The sequence below is a fragment of the Tachyglossus aculeatus genome, chromosome 3 (assembly GCF_015852505.1).
Source record: "Tachyglossus aculeatus isolate mTacAcu1 chromosome 3, mTacAcu1.pri, whole genome shotgun sequence".
In the NCBI taxonomy this organism is placed as follows: Eukaryota; Metazoa; Chordata; class Mammalia; order Monotremata; family Tachyglossidae; genus Tachyglossus; species Tachyglossus aculeatus.
Genome location: NC_052068.1, coordinates 58,125,794 through 58,147,395, shown reverse-complemented (window position 1 = coordinate 58,147,395; position 21,602 = coordinate 58,125,794). Strand labels below are relative to the sequence as shown.

At 43.8% G+C, this 21,602-nt stretch overlaps 1 protein-coding gene across 2 annotated transcripts in view; it reads left to right on the top strand.

Annotated features, from left to right (window-relative positions):
- The window catches only part of DAB2 (DAB adaptor protein 2), an 86,586-nt gene extending 64,984 nt beyond the window's left edge, over positions 1–21,602 (top strand). For both annotated transcript variants that reach the window (XM_038743681.1, XM_038743680.1), the window contains exons 9-14: positions 2,082–2,738; positions 3,692–3,854; positions 12,564–13,199; positions 15,503–15,621; positions 18,363–18,437; positions 19,976–21,602. In XM_038743681.1, the coding sequence (XP_038599609.1) occupies positions 2,082–2,738; positions 3,692–3,854; positions 12,564–13,199; positions 15,503–15,621; positions 18,363–18,431 (1,644 nt within the window). In that variant the 3' untranslated portion in view covers positions 18,432–18,437; positions 19,976–21,602. The remainder of the gene's footprint in view (positions 1–2,081; positions 2,739–3,691; positions 3,855–12,563; positions 13,200–15,502; positions 15,622–18,362; positions 18,438–19,975) is intronic.

Sequence of the window (21,602 nt, the reverse complement as noted above, 5' to 3'; positions counted from 1 at the left end):
AAGGTGATCAGGTTGTCCCACGTAGGGCTTGCGGTCTCAATCCCCATTTTACAGATGAGGTAACTGAGGCTCAGAGAAGTTAAGTGACTTGCCCAAGGTCACAGAGCAGACAGGTGGTGGAGCTGAGATTAGAACCCATGACCTCTGACTCCCAAGCCTGTGCTCTTTCCACTGAGCCATGATGTATGTCTTCCCTCAAAACTATAAGCAACAAAGTGAAATTCAACTTGATCTAATAAAATGTGAATCTGGGAGCCAGGGCACCTGGGTTCTAGACCCAGCTCTGCCATAGTCTGCTCTTACTGGGTGAACTTTGGAAAGCCACTTGACCTCTTTTGGGCACATTTCCTCAGCTGCTCTCCCTACCTCTCAGGGATGTTGAGGGTAAGATAAGCAAAGTTAAAACACTCTGCAATTCAAAGATATCTTTAAACTGCTTATAGGCATTAGTATTTAGCACTTAATAATAATAATGATTATTGCACTTAGTGCTTACTATGTGTTAAGCACTGTTCTAAATTCTCGGGTGGATATGAGATGACCACATTAGACACAGCCCCTGCCTCACATTTCATTGTCAGTCATATTTATTGAGCTCTTACTGTGGGCAGAGCACTGTACTAAGCACTTGGGAGAGTACAATACAACAATAAATGCACACATTCCCTGTCCACAACAAGCTTACAGTCACATGGGGCTCACAGTCTAAGTAGGAGGGAGTTAGGATTTATTCTTCATTTTCTAGAGAAAAGTGAGGCATAGAGAAGTTGTGACTTGCCCAAGATCACATAGCAAACAAGTGGCAGGCAGAGTGAGGATTAGAACCCAGGTCCTTCCAACTCCTAGGCCTATGCTCTTCCCACAAGGCCGTGCCGCTTCCTCTATACTGCGTATCAGGCCACTAGGCTTAAATTGTAGGTGTCAAGAAATTACTCTCTAGAAGGATTTCTCAGGATATCTGAGAAACATGAAGTGATTTAACCACCATAATCTGAGGTGGCTCAGAATAATATCCATCTCAATATTAGCTGCCTGTGCAGAGCAAAATTCTCACTTTGCCAGTACAGTTATATCTGCTGTATTTGCTGCTGTCTGTGTATTCGTGGAGTGTAATATGCTCTTATACACATGAAGGGGCTGACTTGATCACAGTGATCTGCTGGGACAATTGAGCTTGGAGTGAGCCCATGTGCTTTTTTCATTGCAACCATAAATGAAGACTGAGAAACCAGAGTGGCAGGAAGTAGTAAAGGGAATAATCTATCACTAAATCTTATTTGACCACTTACTGTGTGCCGAGCACTGAACTAGGGACTTAAAAGTACAATATAACAGAGTCTGTAGACATGTTTCCTGCCCAAAAAGAGTCTACAGTCTAGTCTGTCCAGGAAACTAGTTCTACCATGTTGATTTTATATATATGTATATATAAAATATCCAAATTATACATAAAATCCAATTTATATATAAATATGTTATATAAAATATATCATATATATATATATATAAACTGGATTTTAACAAATGTTTCAAGACAACTGTGTCCTCTTAGTAAAACAAGTTAGGAGGGATGAGGGATATGTGACTCTTGGAATTGAATCCTCTTCCTCCTTGAAGCAGTGTGACCTTGTGGAAACTTGCCAAGCGCTTAGTACAGTGCTCTGCACACAGTAAGCACTCAAATACAATTGAATGAATGACCAGGAGTCGGGAAACCTGAATTCTGACCTTGGCTCTGCCACATGCCTATCGTGACCTTGGGGGAGTCCCTTAACATCTCTGTGCCTCAGTTTCCTCATCTTTAAAATGGGGATTAGATTGTGAATCTATGTGGGAGAGGGACCATGTCCAGTCTCACCATGTTTCATGTACTTCACTGTTTAGCACAGAATGACCACTTAAATGCCACAGTTTTGCAATTGATTCACTGTCATCTTATCTAAAAGGATCGTTACTAAATTTTAGCACTCGAGCTACTTACTTGCCAATCAGTAATCAAGGAATAGCTCTCCCTGCGTTATTGCATTTGAATCTTCCACCATGATTAATCCTGTCTCTCTCCTTTCTCCCAAATTCAATAGGAAAGTAAAGATATCCTGTTAGTGGATCTAAACTCTGAAATCGACACCAATCAGAACCCTAGCCGAGAAAATCCTTTCCTAACGAACGGCCTGACCTCCTGTTCTCTTCCTCGACCAAAGCCACAGACACCCTTCTTGCCTGAAAACGCTTTCTCTGCCAATCTAAACTTCTTTCCGACCCCCAACCCAGACCCTTTCCGCGATGATCCTTTCGCCCGTCCAGACCAATCAACACCCTCTTCATTTGATTCCCTCAAACCTCCAGATCCGAAGAAAGAAAACGCGAGTAGCTTCTTGACTCCTCAGCTAAACAATGGCTCTCTGAATGGTGATATTGATTACTTTGGACAACAGTTTGACCAGATCTCTAATAGAACGGGCAAACAGGAGACAAAGGCAGGCCAGTGGCCATTTGCGAGCGCACAAAGCCAGCCAGTAGTAAGGACTTGGAACGGGGTGTCTGGGAAAGAACAGAACGGCTTTCTTATCCAGTCTCCCCCAAACCCTCTTGCGGGAGGCTCTGCCAAAGGACCGTCACTACAGAACGGAGTAAAGCAGGACTCTGAACCCCTTGGCCCATCCCCGTCTCATGACTCCATAACCATTATCCCACCTCCACAAAGTACCAAACCAGGAAGAGGCAGAAGGTCTGCTAAGGTGAATTCTCTCCTCCACATCCCCATTGGCAGAATGCATGCTCGGTACCAAAGGGTGGTGTGATATCAGCAAGCTTTTTCCTGCTGGTATATTCTAGCTTCCAGAATGTGGCTGTGAAATAGAAGGTGGGACCGGTGACATCTTTCTCCAGGAACACTTCCTGCTAATCACCACTCTAAAACCCTCTCCCTGCAGCCATGTCACCCTGCTTTCCATTTGCATGTTGTCACTTATTAGAGTCACTAAACACAAGTTTTCCATTTTAATGCTGCCGTGCTTCTATATTCCTGGTAAGTCGATTATTTATGAACTCTCAGGGGAAGGGGAGCATTTCTGGCCTCGGGGACTTTCATTACCACTAGAGAATTCAACTCGAATTGGGCTGTTCTGGGGCTGCCTTGCTTTCCAGATTCAGTCAATAAATGATTCGAGGAGTAAATTAAGGAATCACATAACGATTACTCTAATGTGGGTCTAGATGCATTCTTTGGTTTCTAGTGGCTGACAATCCCTCATAAAGCATACCTATCATCCTAATGTTCTCTGAGTAAGAGGAGCTGCTGCTTGTTGGAATAAAGTCTTCCAAATTGATTCACCAAGTGTGGCTTACAAGCAAGGATTCTGGGAGCTGATTCTACACGTGTACAGAGTCGTGGAGGAGATTCTTGCTTTGACTCCACTCTTAAGGACACTAGTGGAATAAAGCCAACAATTTGGAGCTCTAAGATTGTTTGGAACACTAAGTTATCGATCATCTGTCCTCCGATCAGCACTGCGCAAAATTCCCTCCCCACATCTATATATTGATACTCTTGGGTTTTAGGAAACCCAGGACTTCCCTTGGGGCTCTTTTTGGGATTAGAGGGAGGTGACAGAGGAGATTTCCATTAAGTCTTCTACTTGCAGCTCTTTAATCCATGTTGTTAAGATAATACTCCCATTCCTTCTGTCAGTCTTCAGCCAACGACTTGTTTGGGACAGACATCTTGGCTACCCCCAGCCCAGAAGCCCCAGGCCAGACTTCACCTACTGGACAACAGGCACCCGGACAGACCAACCCTCTGGACCTCTTCAAAAGCAGTGTTCCCCCATCATTGAGCCCTCTGGGGGGCTTAGGTAGGTTCAGTGCTGCTGCTTCTGAGTTCATATCTGTTGGCTTTACAATCTCTGAAGCAATCAATCAATCGTACTGAGTGCTGTGGGCAGAGCACTTTACTAAGAGCTTGGGAGAGTACAATGTAATAGTTGATACGTTGTCTTCCAGCAACGAGTTTACTGTATAGAAGGGGAGATAGGCATTAAAATAAATGAATTATGGATACGTTCATAAGTGTCGTGGGGCTGAGGGAAGGGTGAATAAAAAGGAGCAAATCCAAATGCAAGGGTGATACAGAAGGAAGTGGGAGAAGAGGAAATGAGTACTTAATCAGAGAAGGCCTCTTGAAGGAGATGTGCCTTCAGTAAGCCTTTGAATGTGGGGAGAGTGATCGTCTGTCAGAGATGAAAAGGGAAGGTGTTTCAGAGCACAGGCCAGGTGAGAGGTCAGTGATGAGATAGGTGAGACTGAGGTACAGTGAGGGGGTTGGGAGAAGAGGAGTGAAATGTGAAGGCTGGGTGTGATGGTGAGTGGGTGGAACCATCTCATCGATTTGTTGAATGGAAGTAGTTTCAGGTATTGACTTGATTCTCAGGTGGAGGTGAACTGACTGTCATATTCTCTCCCCTGCCCCCTTCACCCCAGGAAAAAAAAACACTCTTCTAATAGTATCTGCTGAGTAAAAGGGCCTGCAAAAGAGTCTTTCTTAGTGGGTGGAAGAAAAGGTGATCTATTAAGACCTCTGCCCTCTCTGGTAAAATATCTTCTTGTGCAGGGAAAGCTGCTGGGCATGACTCCCTTAAAATTGCTACCTTAAGTTTTTCGTGGAACCTAACTTTAATCCATGACCCATCCAGGTGGTACATAGATCAGAAATCCTTATGTGCTTCATGGCTGCTCAGTACTCAGGTCTTCTCTATTTTATTTTTAATGGAGTTTATCCACATAGCTGTCTCCTAAAAAAGCAAGGCAGCACCTACAATTAGCTAGTTTTGCATGCCTGTAATCTAATATCTATGGCCTAAAATATTTTTACAGCCCCCATTTTAGTCAGCCTGAAGATACAGCTGGCCCCAGTGCCTGTTGATTTATTCAAATGAAGTGAAGCTCTTTGGCAAGGTGCCTCCCATTGAGGCCCTGAGACCGACAGCAGCAGAATACTGATGATTCCCTGAGAGTTTAAACTCGGTTTCAAAACTGAGAGCTACAGTCTTAGCCCTGTCTGCCGGCAGTGATCGGTAGGCCTGGCTTCCGCACCCAGCTGGGTTGTTGCTTTCTGCGGAGAACTGGATTGGGATGGAAATCTGTATACCGTTCTAATCCTCGTTCAAGAGAGCAGGGGGTGGATTTACATACTCTGTAACTGACAGTGAGATCCCAGAGCACTGAGAAAATGATGACTCTGGTGCCATTTCTTCCAGCCCAGGGAGCTAAACTGGTGAGGATTTTAGCTATCCTCCATGATGAGGGTTCTTTGTCTTGAGTGATTTTTTTTTTTAAAGGAACAGAGATGCCACCTAGATCTTGGAATCCAGGGGATAGTAAAATTAATGGTCATGTAGTAAATCAAACTAGTCAGCTCCAAAGCATGTCTTTCTGGGAATAGGGAATGCATTTTCTCTTTTATTCTGACTCTAAACTACAGCCTTGGGAAAGAGACAGTAACAGTCTGACCCAGTGCAGAGGGAAAAACAGCTGATTGGTAGCATGGGTAGGGACCGCCTCTATATGTTGCCAACTTGTATTTCCCAAGCGCTTAGTACAGTGCTCTGCACACAGTAAGAGCTCAATAAATGTGATTGAATGAATGATCTTTGGTGTCTCTAAACAATCAGTTATACTTGAGTGCTTACTATATGCAGAACACTGTACTAAAAACTTGGGAGCAATGCTTCCCTGAACAACAAAGGAGAAGTGGCCCCTAGTGAATCTTCATTGGCAAAGGAATGTATCTTTGAGTTTCTGAAGTTACAGTCTCCCCATGTTGCCAACTTGTACTTCCCAAGAGCTTAGTACAGTGCTCTGCACACAGTAAACACTCAATAAATATGATTGAATGAATGAATGAATCTAGACTATGACTGTGAGCCCGTTGTTGGGTAAGGACTGTCTCTGTATGTTGCCAACTTGTACTTCCCAAGCACTTAATAATAATTATAGACTGTGAGCCCACTGTTGGGTAGGGACCGTCTCTATATGTTGCCAACTTGTACGTACAAGCGCTTAGTACAGTGCTCTGCACACAGTAAGTGCTCAATAAATACAATTGAATGAATGAATGAAATATAATTCTACTATTCATGTAACTGCTTAGAGTTAGCAGGTCTCTGGGCAACCATGTTTTCCAACTAGAAATCAAGTAACAAAACTCCCTTCCTCCACCAGAGTAGGTATACTGGTTAGTATTTGATTGCCTAATGTCTACAGAGCACTGTACTAAGCACATGGGAGAGAGAAAAACAGTTAATAGACTTAATGCCTGCCCACATGGAGCTTGCAATCTAGTGGGAGAGACAGACCAATAAGTTGCAGATATGGGAAGCAACAGAGTAAAAAGATATGTATGTAAGTGCTCTGAGGATGAGAGGAGTACAATTGCTTGAGGGGTCTGAACATGACTGCAAGGATGATGCTGAGGGGAGGGATGATAGGAAGAGCAGTTGAGCAGTTTGTCTGGGAAGGCTTTTAGAGATGTGACTTTAGGCATTGAAGATGTGGAGAGAGGTGGTCTATTGGACATGAAGTGGGAGAGAGTTTCAGGCAAGGGATTGATGGCAGGAGAGATGAGATTTGGGCACGGTAAATGGGTCACTATTAGAAGAGCGATGTATGTGGGTTGGACTGTAGTGAGAGAGGAAAAAGGATAAGTAGGATGGAGAGCTGATTGAGGGTGAAGAGTTTTTGCTTGACATGGTGATCAATCAATTAATCATATTTATTGAGCAATTAATGTCTGCATAGCACTGTACTAAGCGCTTGGGAGAGTACAGTTTAACAGAGTTGGTGGACACATTCCCTGCCCACAACAAGCTCAGAGTCTAGAGAGGGAGACAGACATTAGCATAAATTATAGATATGTATGTAAGTGCTGTGGGGATGAGGAAGGGGTGAGTAAAGGGTGATTCAGAGAGGAGTGGGAGAAGTGGAAATTAAGGCATAGGGAAGGGCTCTGGGAAAAGACATGTGTTCAATAAGACTCTGAAGGAAGGAAGAGTAATAGTCTATCTTCAATGAAGAAAGAGTGCTTTCCAGACCAGAGGCAAGGAGTGAGCGAGAGGTCAACAGTGAGATAGATGAGGTAGAGTGAGGAAAACGTTGGAGGTTTTTTTAGAAATGGGGAGATGACCACAAAACTATGGACAGCAGAGTGAGGTGCAGACTGGAGAGGATGGAGGAAAAGCGGTCAGTGAGGAAGCTGACACAGTAGTCAAGGTGGGTTCTAAGTGCTTGAAATGGTGTGATAACCATTTGGAGGGGAAAGGGGGGATTCTAGAGATGTTGTGAAGGTAGAGCCAACAGGATTTGGTAACAGACTGAGTACTTAGGTTGAAGAAGAGAATCATTGACTGCTATAGAGAGTTTTGCTCTGTCATTTTGATAGTACCCAACCCTTCACCAACAAACTTCCTTTACCTCCAACTCCTCAAGTCTCTTGAGTCCACATTGCTGTTACAGAAAGGAAGCAGTAAGAGTAAAACAGATTTATGTGCAATAGGCATCTTCTCTAAGGCTTTCAAGCATGTCCACCCTTAACTCCCATTGCCCCCTCCAGTTATCACCCTCTCTCCCTCCTACCATTCTTCACCAAACTCCTTGAGCAAGTTGTCTACACCCACTGCCTCCACTTTCTCTCCTCAGCCCCCTGTAATCTGGTTTCTGCCCCCTTCACTCCTCAGAAACCGCCTCCTCGAAGGTCACCAATGACCTACTTCTGGCCCAATTCAACAACCTCTATTTTCTCTCTTAATCCACCTCAACATAACTACTTCCAACAGCTGAATGTACCTTCAACAGATGACCTTCTACCCGCTGGAAATCCTATCTAACCCTGGCTACACTGTCATCTCTGGCCACTCCTTCTCCAGCTCTTTTTTTCAGGCTCCTCTTCTGCATCCCAAAATTTAACTGTGGGGATCCTTCAAGGCTCAGTTTTGGGTCTCCTTTTATTCACCCATTCATTTGTTCCCATGGCTTTAATTACCACCTCTACACAGATGACTTTCCTATCTACCTCTCCAGCCATGACTTCTGTCCTTCTCATATTTCCCCCTGCCTTCAGGACATCTCTACTTGGATGTCCTATTGACACCTCAAGCTTAACATGTTCTAAACAGAACTCTTCATTATCCCACCCAAACCCTCTCCTCCCCTTGACTTTCGCATCACTGTAGACAATACCACCATCTTCCCTGTCTCCCAAGCTGGTAATCTTGGCATTAATTCCAATTCATCTCATTCAACCCACGTATTCAGCCTGTCACCAAATCCTGTCAGTTCCTCCTTCATTGTCTCTAAAATCAACCCTTTCCCCTCCATCCAAACTGCTACCGCACTGATCCAAACACTTATAATCCCCCCCTTGACTACTGACTCAGCTTCCTCACTGCCCTCCCTGCCTTCTGTCTTCACTCTGCTGCCCAGATATACCTCACTTTTTAGGAAAATGGTCTATCACCTTACTTCTCAAAAACATCCAATGGTTGCCCATCCATCACCACATCAGACAGAAACTCCTTACTGTTGACTTCAAGGAATTCAACCAGCTCTCTTCCTACCTTACTTTGCTGATCTCCTACTACAACCCAGCCTGCACACTTTGCTCCTCTAATACTAGCCTACTCACTCTATCTTGATCTCCTCTATCTCATCACCAACCCCCTGCCTATGTCCTTCTTCTGGTCTGGAACTCCGATAGACACCCCCCCCCCCCCCCCACCGCACTCTCCCCACCTTTAAAGGTCCCTTAAAATCACATTGCCTTCAAGAGGCCTTCCCCAACTAGCCCTCATTTTCCCCTGCTCTTTCTCTTATACAATTGAATCTATATCCCTTAAACAAGTTCACTCCAAACAAGTTTGGATATTCACTCCAAAGCACTTGTGCACATCATTACACTCTATCATTTCCCCTACCTGGAATTGATTTTTATGTCCGTCCCTTGCTGTGGAATGTAAATTCCTGTGAGCAGGGACTGTGTCTACCAACTCCTTTGTACTCTCCCAAGTGTTCGGTACAATACTCCGCACTCAATGAATAACATTGATTTCTGTAGACTAAGCCAGTTTTGAATAGTTTGGTGATTCCCTGATCCACCTACGGAGACCACTAGAGACCAATATAGAGACCACGAGAAGCAGTGTGGCACAGTGGAAAGAGCATGGGCTTTGGAGTCAGAGATCACGGGTTCAAATGCCAGCTCTGCCAATTGTCAGCTGTGTGACTTTGGACAAGTCACTTAACTTCTCTGTGCCTCATTTACCTCATCTGTAAAATGGGGATTAAGACTGTGAGCCCCCCGTGGGACAACCTGATCACCTTGTAGCCTCCCCAGCACTTAGAACAGTGCTTTGCACATAGTAAGTGCTTAATAAATGCCATTATTATTATTATTATTATTATTAATGGAGATAGCCACACCTTTCCACCAGAAATCCACCCTGTAAGTGAGCCCTCATCCACTTAAACTGTTCTCATAATAAATCATATTTATTGAGCGTTTAATGTGTGTGGAGCACTGTACTAAGTGCTAGGGAGGGTACAATATAAGAGTTGGTAAACACATTTCCTGCCCACAGTGAACTTGCAGTCCAAAGCCGGACAGACAGTTATATGAATAAATTATAAATAGGTTCCTAAGAGGTGAGGGACTGAGAAAGGGGTGATCAAAGGAAGCAGATCTAAGTGCAAGGGTGACGCAGAAAGGGACCGGGAGAAGAGGAAATGAAGGCTTACTCAGAGAAGGCCTCCAGGAGGTTCTCTGCCTTGTGTCTAAAAGGCATAGCATGACATAAGTCCTACTGACCCTCTTAGTCCTGTTATGAGCAATGCAGAGGCTCTAGTCATGCAAGGGGTTTCCTTCCTGAACCAGATGGTCTGGGCTCTGTTCTAGCACTGAGCAAGTGCTCCTCCATGTAAACTCAATCCTCCAGAAACATTACCTTCAGTGTAAGTAGACTTCGCAAATTGTCACCTCAAATGGCTGGTCTGTAAGTGAAGCTTGTAAATTAATTTAGGCTGTTTGCACGCCTAACTTGAGCCAAGATAAATATCCAAGTGAAGAGCAGTGATGGTACCTATTGAGCATCCACTAAGTAACAAAACACTGCATTTTGTGCCTGGGAAAATGTAGGAAAATTGCCTACACAACTGAAACCTGGGACTTTAAGTTGGGTAAGCAATATTCAGAGCACATAATGCCATTGGAAAGAATTCTTAATTGTGGTTGCCTAGAAGGGAGTAGAATCATCAATACTACCATGACACAAGAGATGGAAATATATTGCTTTGATTGTTTTCAAACTGCACTCTGGATACCACCCAGATCAGATGCCTGGATGTAGGCAAGTTCAGTTTTAAAAGCTAAAAAATACCCTGCTCATTGACTTTCCGGCTCCGATCGGGATCGGTGACCCAGTGCAGGAATTTTGTTGTTGAGTAGTCAAGAGGAAAAACTCATACAGAGCCCTTTTTCTTTACTCTTCAGTTGATTATGTCTGTCTTAGAGCTCATGGTATAGAAACACTTTACACCAACTGCATTGTTTTTGTGACAGAGCTGGGAAGAGCCGTGCTTAAAAAAAAAAATGGCATTAAAATTTAAGGAAAATCTGAAAAAGAGTTTGGCTGCCTGATGAGGGAGACTTTATGAGAAGTAGTTATTGTACACATTGGACTCTAAACATGAACTGGCTGTTACAGTTCCATGCCATGTGTTGAGAGAGTTCAGGTGGATAATAGTTAACCAGTTGGTGGAATATGCCTCTCCTCCTAACATCTCTAGGTGCTTGCCTTGAAGGTGCTGAGACCATTTCTCCTTTTTTCTAGAAGAAATCCCTTCTGCATCCACCAGCAAAGCTTTTTCCACTAAAGAGAGGAGCAGTGACTAACCCATTAATCATGTGTTAATAGGTTAAGCAGACTGGTCTAGTGGATAGAGCAAGGGGCTGGAAGTCAGAAGGACCTGGGTTCTAATTCCTGCTCCACCTCTTGTCCCGGCTCCGCCACATATGTGTCACTGTGTGACTTTGGGCACGCCGCTTCACTTCTCTGTGCCTCAGTTAATAATAATAATTATGGTATTTAAGTGCTTACTATATGCCGGGCACTATACTAAGAACTGGTGTGTGTACAAGCAAATCGGGTTGGACACAGTCCCTGTCCCATGTGGGGCTCATAGTCTCAATCCCCATTTTACAAATGAGGTAACTGAGGCACAGAGATATGAAGGGACGTGCCCAAGGTTAAAAAGCAGATGAGTGGCAGAGCCAGGATTAGAACCCATGAACTTCTGACTCCCAGGCCCATGCGTGGCTCAGTGGAAAGAGCATGGGCTTTGGAGTCGGAGGTCATGGGTTCAAATCCCGGCTCCGCCAACTGTCAGCTGTGTGACTTTGGGCAAGTCACTTAACTTCTCTTTGCCTGTTATCTCATCTGTAAAATGAGGATTAAAACTGTGAGCCCCCAGTGGGACAACCTGATCACCTTGTAACCTCCCCAAACAATCAATCAATCAATCGTATTTATTGAGCGCTTACTATGTGCAGAGCACTGTACTAAGCGCTTGGGAAGTACAAATTGGCAACACATAGAGACAGTCCCTACCCAACAGTGGGCTCACAGTCTAAAAGGGGGAGAGACAGAGAACAGAACCAAACATACCAACAAAATAAAATAAATAGGATAGAAATGTACAAGTAAAATAAATAAATAAGTAAATAGAGTAATAAATATGTACAACCATATATACATATATACAGGTGCTGTGGGGAAGGGAAGGAGGTAAGATGGGGGGATGGAGAGGGGGACGAGGGGGAGAGGAAGGAAGGGGCTCAGTCTGGGAAGGCCTCCTGGAGGAGGTGAGCTCTCAGCAAGGCCTTGAAGGGAGGAAGAGAGCTAGCTTGGTGGAGGGGCAGAGGGAGGGCATTCCAGGCCCAGGGGATGACGTGGGCCAGGGGTCGACGGCGGGACAGGCGAGAACGAGGTACGGTGAGGAGATTAGCGGTGGAGGAGCGGAGGGTGCGGGCTGGGCTGGAGAAGGACAGAAGGGAGGTGAGGTAGGAGGGGGCGAGGTGATGGAGAGCCTTGAAGCCCAGGGTGAGGAGTTTCTACCTGATGCGCAGATTGATTGGTAGCCACTGGAGATTTTTGAGGAGGGGAGTAATATGCCCAGAGCATTTCTGGACAAAGATAATCCGGGCAGCAGCATGAAGTATGGATTGAAGTGGAGAGAGACACGAGGATGGGACTTAGGACTTAGGACAGCGCTTAGGACAGTGCTTTGCACATAGTAAGTACTTAGCAAATTCCATCAGCATTATTATTATTATTACACCATGCTCCTTCTTACCTCATCTGTAAAAGGAGAGTATGAGTGTGACCCCACATTGACAGCAACTCGGTCTCACCTAATTACCTTGTATCTACCCCAGCACTTAGTACAGCGCCTGGCATGTAGTAAGTCCATAACAAATACCGCCATTGTTATTATTATTGTTGTTGTTATTTCCCTAGGTGGCTTGCCAGTCCCACCATCTCAGACAGGACCGTGGAGCTCACAGCCTCTAGTGTTCAACCCGCCGTCCTCGTCCGTCCTCCCTGGCCCCATGATGGGCACTCAGTCTCCAGGATTCAGCCAGACCCTCCCCTTCGGTCCGGCCCCCCAGGTTCCAGGCTGGAGTCAGCCGACCTCCTTTGGCGCCATGCCCTCGACTCCATCCCCCGCCCTCTGGGGCCCTGTGGCGTGCATCTCGACGAGCTCGTGGGTACCTCCAGCCCCTGTAGGGAACCCCTTCCAGCCAAGCGTCTTCACCTCTCCCACCCTGCCTGCCCAGCCGTCCACCATGCTGGCCTCAGGCCCCATCACTCCTCCTCAGCCGCCTCCTAGATCGGTCCCACAGAAGGAAGTGTCTAGCGATGCCTTCACGGCCTTAGACCCTCTGGGGGACAAAGAGATCAAAGATGTGAAAGAGATGTTCAAGGACTTTCAACTGAGGCAGCCCCCGGCAGTGCCGGCCAGGAGGGGAGAGTGTACTACTTCTGGGGCCTCTGGAGCTTTCAACAGCTACTTTAATAGCAAAGTTGGCATTCCTCAAGACAATGCTGACCATGATGACTTTGATGCTAGTCAACTCTTAGCTAAAATTAATGGTAAGTTCCCCTTTTTCTGCTCGCCTCTTATGTCGACTAGGTCTGTGGGTCACCCACGGTGATGTGATCTTCCCCGTAAGACTGTGAGCCCCATGTGGGACGGATTGTGTCCAACCTGATATATCTACCCCTATTCTTAGAACAATGCTTGGCACATAGTAAGCGCTTGACAAATACAATCGTTACTATCAAATTGATGCCTCAGGCCAGAAAGAAGCCTATTCACCCAATCATTCATTCAATCATATTTATTGAGCACTTACTGTGTGCAGAGCACTGTACTAAGCGCTTGGGAAGTACAAGTTGGCAACATGTAGAGACGGTCCCTACCCAACAGTGGGCTCAGAGTCTAGAAGGGGAAGACAGACAACAAAACAAAACATATTAACAAAATAAAATAAATAGACTAGCAAATATGTATAAATGAAATAGAGTAATAAATCTGTACAAACATATATACAGGTGCTGTGGGGAGGGGAAGGAGGTAGGGCAGGGGGGATGGGGAGGGGGAGAGGAAGTAGGAGGCTCAGTCTGGGAAGGCGGCCTGGAGGAGGTGAGCTCTCAGGGCTTTGAAGGGAAGGCTCGCACATGACAGAGCTGAGGTTACAAATTTCAGAGCTGTAAAGAATCAGTAACTGGCCACCTCCAACCTTCAAGACTGGATCCTCCCTATATACTATATCTCTTATGATATACATATGTTAAACACTTACTAATTGTGAACCAAGCATTGTGCTAAAATCTTAAGATCAGTAGCGACCCCATTTTCAGAATGGGCTCCTCTGCTTTATTCACTTGTGGACAGGGATGTGGTCTGTTATATCGTACTCTCCCAAGCACGTAGTACAGTGCCCTGCACACAGTAAGTGCTCAATAAATACAACTGATTCAGTAGTATTTATTGGGCCACTAATATTCCAGAAGTAGCACATGTGGCTCTCCTGTCTCAAGGATCTTTAGTCCAGTCCTCAGTTGCTTCAGACTGTCCTGAAAACATCTAACACTTCTAGAACATTATCACATGAATGCAAAACTGAGTGTAGTCCCCAAATTAATTGAACATTGCCCTCTAGTGACATCTTCATTACAGAAGCTAATTAGGCTAGGATAACGACTTATAAGTACAGCTTTCCCTTGCCAACCATGGAGAGTTTAGTGTCTGCAAATAGCTGAGGAATAATCTGATTAAATCAAAGACTTATGGCACATATAGTATTGGGGGCTTCCAGCCAGTCACTGGGTGAAATTTGAAGTCTACTGTCATGCGATCCAGTCTCAGCCAATCTGAAGTACCCAGGAGCATTGCTCATATCCAATAAATTGTGGTTTCTATAGTCTGTGATAGTTAAGATAAGTCTTCAGCAAACTAAATCCAGACATAGAAAATTGTAGCTTGCCAAGGAAAACTGCGCTTCCGTTAAGGAGTTAGATTGACTAAACTTCAGTGAATACATACACCGATCATCTAGTTGAGGCACAATGTCTCCCATCACTAAATTAATTTATAGGTCTTACCTTTTAATAGAAACTGCCAAACTCGCAATTGAAATTAACAGCTTTAGAATCTAATTGTGGAATGAATCATTGCCATACAAACACTTCTGCTATATTTTCATTGTGCAACTTGGATAGAAAAATGATGCAAGAACAACATGATTTCCAAAATCCTGCAGCAAATTTGGCTATGACTTGATGGGATTCTGGTAGGAATCCTGTTTCATGCCGATGAATGGATAGTACTTCATTCTCGTGGTGAGTCTTCCATTAGCACCTCAAAGAGAACTAGTCGCAAATAATTAAAATTCATTATTCATTAGAAATTGAGTTGAAGCAACAGAGATCATTTCCCTGAGAGGTGCTAATAACCACTGATGAGGCAGAGAAACAGTCTAATAATTTGAACTTGTAAGGCTAAAATTTGAAGTGAAACAAGCCCTATAAAGCCTTTGCCGCTATCACCTTCTTGAATTTCACCTAGTGTGTTAGAAGCCATTGACACATAGTAGGCACTTAACAAATACCATATTATTATCATCATCAGCATTAGAGAACCATCTTCCCCTCAGTCTACTTCTCACTGAAACAATGGTAGATGCATAACTGCTGAATCGCATGGAGGTTTGCGGGAACACACTTATTGTTTTGTAAAAGAAATGCATGCAACAGTTTTGTAAAGGCAGTTTTGAGTGCTAAAGACTGATACAAGAGAGAGGGAAGCAAGCCTGCCCTGGGAGTGTTTGACAAACGCTATTCAGGATGAAGCCAACCTATTGAATATGCTATATTTTTTTTCCTTTCTGTAGAACCACCAAAGCCCGCTCCCCGACAAAGCACTCTGCCAACTTCTAAACCTGCCGAAAGCGTATTTGAGAATCCCTTTGGGACAGACCCTTTCAGTACTCCATCGCCAACCCCTGCAAGTGTAAGTAGGAACAGGCATAATAATTATAATGGTATTTAATTGCTTAAAATGTGCCAGACTCTGTTCTAAGCACTGAGGTGGATACAATTAAATCAGGCTGGACACTGTTCCTATCCCACTTGGAGCACACAGTCTCATCCCCATTTTGCAGATGAGGTAACTGAGGCACAGAGAAGTTAAGTGACTTGCCCAAGATCACACAGCAAAGACTCTTTCCTGCCCCTGGGCACTGGGTCGACCAATCTTTAGACAGTCACACCACCAACATTCAATATGTGACTTGCAGAGTCAGTCAGTGGAAAAAGCATGGGCTTGGGAGTCAGAGGTCATGGGTTCTAATCCTGGCTCTGCCACTTATCAGCTGTGTGACTTTGGGCAAGTCACTTAACTTCTCTGTGCCTGTTACCTCATCTGTAAAATGGGGATTAAGACTGTGAGCCCCAAGTGGTTCAATCTAATCACTTTGTATACCCCCCAGCACTTAGAAGAGTGCTTTGCACACAGTAAGTGCATAACAAATGCCATTATTATTATTATTATTATTATTAATAACACTTCCTTGTAAATATGGCAAGTCCACAGCCTGTTGCTAAGACTCAGTAGTAACCAAACATAAGAAGCTGTCTTTTTCCATTGTGATGAAATCCCAGATGATCAAAAATAGCTTAAGAATATGTTGTAGATCAAAAACAAAGTTTGACATTTGATAGGGTTTGTGAGGATGTTTGTTAAATGCTTGACAGCGTTCATTACCAGTGTGCAGAAATCTGTGGAGTGGGGAACTGCTAAAGAGAATTGGCATGAAAGAATCTCTGAAATGACCAATGTCAGTCATGCCAAGCTGGCTGGCGCTTTCTTGGGAGTGACTTCACATGTGTGCCACAGAAGGGAAAGTGACAGACCCTAGCTCTTATTTCAGTCAGTCATTTCTCTACCATGTGTGGAGAACTGTGCTAGACACTCAAGTAAGAATTAGTAAGTGCCTGTCACAATTTTTTATGCCAAAAACTAGGGTGGATATAGGTAGGATAATCAGGTTGAACACAGTCCCTGTCCCACATGGGGCTCACAGTCTAGAATACTCAGGTCCAATCTTTTCCGCTAAGGAACTTCCAGTCTGAAGGAAGAGACAGACACTAAATTACAAATAGAAGGAAGAAAGTGGAAAGGTGCATGTGAGCTTCTAGACTGAGCCCATTGTTGGGTAGGGACCGTCTCTATATGTTGACGATTTATACTTCCCAAGCGCTTAGTACAGTGCTCTGCACACAGTAAGTGCTCAACAAATATGATATGAATGTGGATCTTTTTTCTAAATAAAGTATGTAAGCTGATATGCATAGAAGCACTACAAGTGATTGTGAGTGCAAAAGTGCTGTGGTGGTAGTTTGGGAAATGTGGACTAAGAAGGACAGAAACTGATCAGGGAAAGCTTCCAGGAAGAGACCCAAGTCATTTTTCTGAAGTATGAACTGCAGATGGGAGGCAAATTCAGAAGCCTAATCAGGATATGACAAATGCCTGAGCTAGTGTGGTGGCCGTGTGCATGGAGAGGAAATGCTGTCGAGGAAAAACTGCCCCCATAGACCAAATCAGCCCAGGACTGGGTCTCTTGGCATCAGGAAGCTCTCAGGAGGAAAGCTCATTGTGGGCAGGAAATGTGTTTGTTATATTGCTATAACATACTCTCAAGCGCTTAGTACAGTGCTCTGCACACAAAGTGCTTAGGAAATAAAACTGACTGACTGATTAGTAGCTGCAGAAACCAGTGTGGCTCAGTAGAAAGAGCCCGGGCTTGGGAGTCAGAGGTCACAGGTTCTAATCCCGGCTCCACCACTTGTCAGCTGTGTGACTTTGGGCAAGTCACTTAACTTCTCTGGGCCTCAGTTACCTCATCTGGAAAATGAGGATTTAGATTGTGAGCCCCACATGAGACAACATGATCACCTTGTATCTACCCCAGCGCTTAGAACAGTGCTCGGCACATAGTAAGTGCTTAACAAATACCATCACTATTAGTATTATGGATGAGCGTGCAATTCAGGGGTGGACCACCATAGACCTTTCCAACCAGAACACAACATTACTCAGGAGCAGGCAAAGTCCCGTGCCTGGTCATATTCTCTCTCAGAGTTTGGGAAGATAACACTACCTTTCTCCTTCCCCTCCTTGTTGTGGCCTGTTGGACACCTTTAAGGCCAATTCCTCTTCGTTTTTGCCCAACTTCTGCTCTCCTCCCTCTTCAGATATCTGGGCCCCACCTAATTTCCAGCAAACCTCTTTTGGATGCAGGAGTTTGCAGAATCTAATAAGTTCACTCAATCATATTAAGTGCTTACTGTGTGCAGAGTACTGTACTAAAGTGCTTGGGAGAATACTTAATAATAATAAGGTTTATGCAGAGCTCCAATCTAACCTTTTAATCTGACATTTCTTGCTCTCATGTGTGGTCCTCTGAAAGGGAGATTAGCCATCATTATATGGGGATGAATGCCAACAGATTCATTAATCATTGGAACTTCGTTAAGAGAAGGAGGTCCAAAGAGCTTTCTTAGTGTGAATGATGCATATTGTTTTGAGATTTGGAGGCAAATCTAAAAAAAAAAAAAAAATCTGTTGAGGATTTTCGTGCTAAAGGAACCAAATCTCTCTAAATGTTAAATAACTGACTGAATTAGCCGTGATAAATTCCCACTGCGGAAAAATTCAGTTTATTAATCACCAGTATTTCGTGTTTTTAGGCTCTGTCACCTCAACCGCCCCAACCATCTGATCTATACGGGGATCCTTTCGGGAATCCATTTGCATAACTTCCTGTAAGTATTATTTTTTCGATATCAAATCACTCCTGATTGGGATCAGCTTTAGGTAGGGGATAGTTGGCCTCTTCCAAGTTTGGGTGACTTAAGATGTAGAATTTGGTATTTAACACACATCTCCTCCAAGAGGCCTTCCTCAAATAAGCCCTTATTTCCTCCTCTACACCTCTCTTCTGTAACACCCTTACACTAATAATAATAATGGTATTAAAGTGCTTACTATGTGTCAAGCACTATACTAAATAGGATTTTCCCTCTTTATTCACCCCTCTATCAGCCCCTTTGATACTCACACAGTAGCAGTTATGTACATGAATTTATGACCAATTTCTCTGATCTATAATTTACTTTAATGCCTGTTTCCCCTCTAGACCATAAGCTCCTTGTGGGCAGGGATTGTGTCTATCAACTCATATTGTATTATACTCTTCCAAGCTCTTAGCAAAGTGCACTGCACACAGTTAATGCTGAGACACCATTGATACTGAAAAAAGTAAGGTGCAAGGGTGGGAAATAATGTCATAAACAAAATAAGGATAATTTGAGCTTCATTTATTTGACCAATGAACAGTTTGCCACCCTTGCTTGAGCTGTTCTTCAGCTTCACTATATCTCTAAGCTTAGCTCTTTCACCTTTCCTCTCCATTCATACAATCAATCATATTTATTGAGCCCTTACTGTGTTCACAGCACTGTACTAAGTGCTTGAAAACACACACACACACACACACACACACACACACACACACACACACACACACACACACACACACACACACACACACACACACACACACCCCGCCCAAGATGGACAGTTTCCTGGAATAAAATGCAACACAACAGCTGCTGAACCACAATATCTGCTGCTTTGGCCTCCCCAAAATGTCTTAAGTCAAGATATCATCCAAACAAGAAGAAAAGAGACAGTAGTCTACTGGAATACAGGATTTGGAGTCCAAGGACCTGGGTTCCAGTCACAGATCTGACACTGGCCTGCTTTGTGACCTTGGAGAAGTTGCTTAATCTCTCTGGGACAGTATTCTTTCATCAAATGGGAAGCTCATCTTGGGCAGGAAAAGGGAACAACTTTGTTATGCTTGGAAGAGTACAGTGCTCTGCACACAGTAAGTGGTCAAATACCACTGAATGCCCTTAAATTGCTCTTAAATGTCCTTAAATTGCCCTTTTTAGCACATTTTATTTCCCTGTCCCTATGCATATTAGCTCTTGTCTGTTCAGGTGACCTGGAGCTGGTTAGGGCAGATTAGAAGGGAAGTTAATGTCACATCCCTTCCTCATAGAACAAAATGAAAGCAAATGAAGCAGTGATGTTTTCTGATTGCTTACTATGCGCAGAGCACTGCACTAAGAATAATAGAGTTAGTAGACACAATTCCAGCCTTTGGAACTCAGTGTAATGGTAATTGCAAATTCAAGCCATTATTAAGTACATCCTTAAATTACTAATCACCATCTTCCTTTTGCTTTTTTTGCTTTCTTCCCTCCAACTCTCATCCGGCACCCAATTTATTCAGCATCAAGACCAACAAAGAGTTTTGCCACATTTGCCAAGGACAAAGCTAATAACCAGGCACCTCCTTGTCATTGTCTTGACTTAAGCATCCATCTACAATGGCTGTTGCCTCTCACTTAAATGTCTTCTGCTTTTTGTTCAGACATAAAGTCTGGCTTTTAAGCCTGGCTTGAAACAAACTGTAAGTACCGGAATGTCCGAACTTAAAACAAGTCGAGTGAACTCTCCCAAAGGAGACTGTCAGTCCTGCCGACCTGAAGCCTCTTCCCTACCTTCCTGTGGCACTATAGTACACTTCTTAAAGGGAAAGGAGATCCCAAAACTCGTGAACTAATGGTTAAGCTCTTGAATGTCTATCCTTCAAGGCTTCTGTATCTTTTATGTTAATGGTGTAATGGAGCTGAGCACTTAAAACACAGGATGGAAGTCTTGCTTTCTCTGCCTCTACAAAAGCGCTTTTACAGTGAAAATTGAAGTGAATCCTTAAATTCTCTAGAGACAAGGACACATTCCAACCCAACAAGCCTACTTCCCCAAGTCATGTGCCTGTTCCTTAAATTGCCCTTTTTAGCACATTTTATTTCCCTGTCCCTATGCATATTAGCTCTTGTCTTTTCAGGTGACCTAGAGCTGGTTAGGGCAGGTTAGAAGGGAAGTTAATGTCAGATGACTTGTGCTGTGCAGTTTCTCAGTTGGTTGCCCTACTCACTCCTCCCTATCCTTATGCAACAGAGGAGAATTTGTAGGTACAGTAGGAAATTGTCTCTGTTACCAGAGTTCTGGCCTTCTCTAACAGATAAATGGCTGTCTCAACCTAATCTGGAGACCCAGAATCCAGGACGCCACAATCTCTAGTTCTATCCCCCGACCAGGCCAAATACCTTGAGGGCTTGTTGAGGGTTTTTGGTGCTCTCTGGTAACTAACTTGTTCTTTACTGACTTGCAACAATAAATATATGGTGTTTGAATGAAGGCTATAAGTCTTAAATATCTGGTTAGATCGGCTACAATGTAACGAGACTGTCAGCCTACTTCTTGGTACCAAAAACAAAGGCACTAATTTTCTATAATGTACTCCTACTTCTAGCACAATGAAGGGTGCATTCTTGCCAAAATGAGGGTTTTTTTTTTGTTTTTTGGGGGTTTTTTTTGGCTGCAGGCCTCTGACCTTCAACTCTCAGGTTCTTGTGGGTAATGGACCCCACATACTAAGTTCACTTTTTTTGGTGGTGAAATGGTGTCGGCCTTAAAACTTAAGCATGCTGGTGGACCTCTTTTGATTAGCCCTAAGCCTAATTTGATCGTCTAAGATAAATTCACGGGTCTCTGTGTTCAGGGGTAATAGCTGATCAACATATAGACTTAATCTTTCTGTTTCTGACTTTCCGCTCGACCATTATCAAACATGAATTAGAAAGTGTATTGTGATGTCAAATGCCATCCCATGTGCGAAACTGAAGTTACTTTTAGATCGTGAGATTGTTTTGAAAGCTGAAACTGACACATGCAGCCAGTCACCCAACTGTTCTGTACATACTTATCCTTCGTGCACTTTTCTGTAATGCAAATAAAGCTATGAATTTATAATTTCAATAAACTGGAAATGCAGACTCTCCTGTTCACCATGA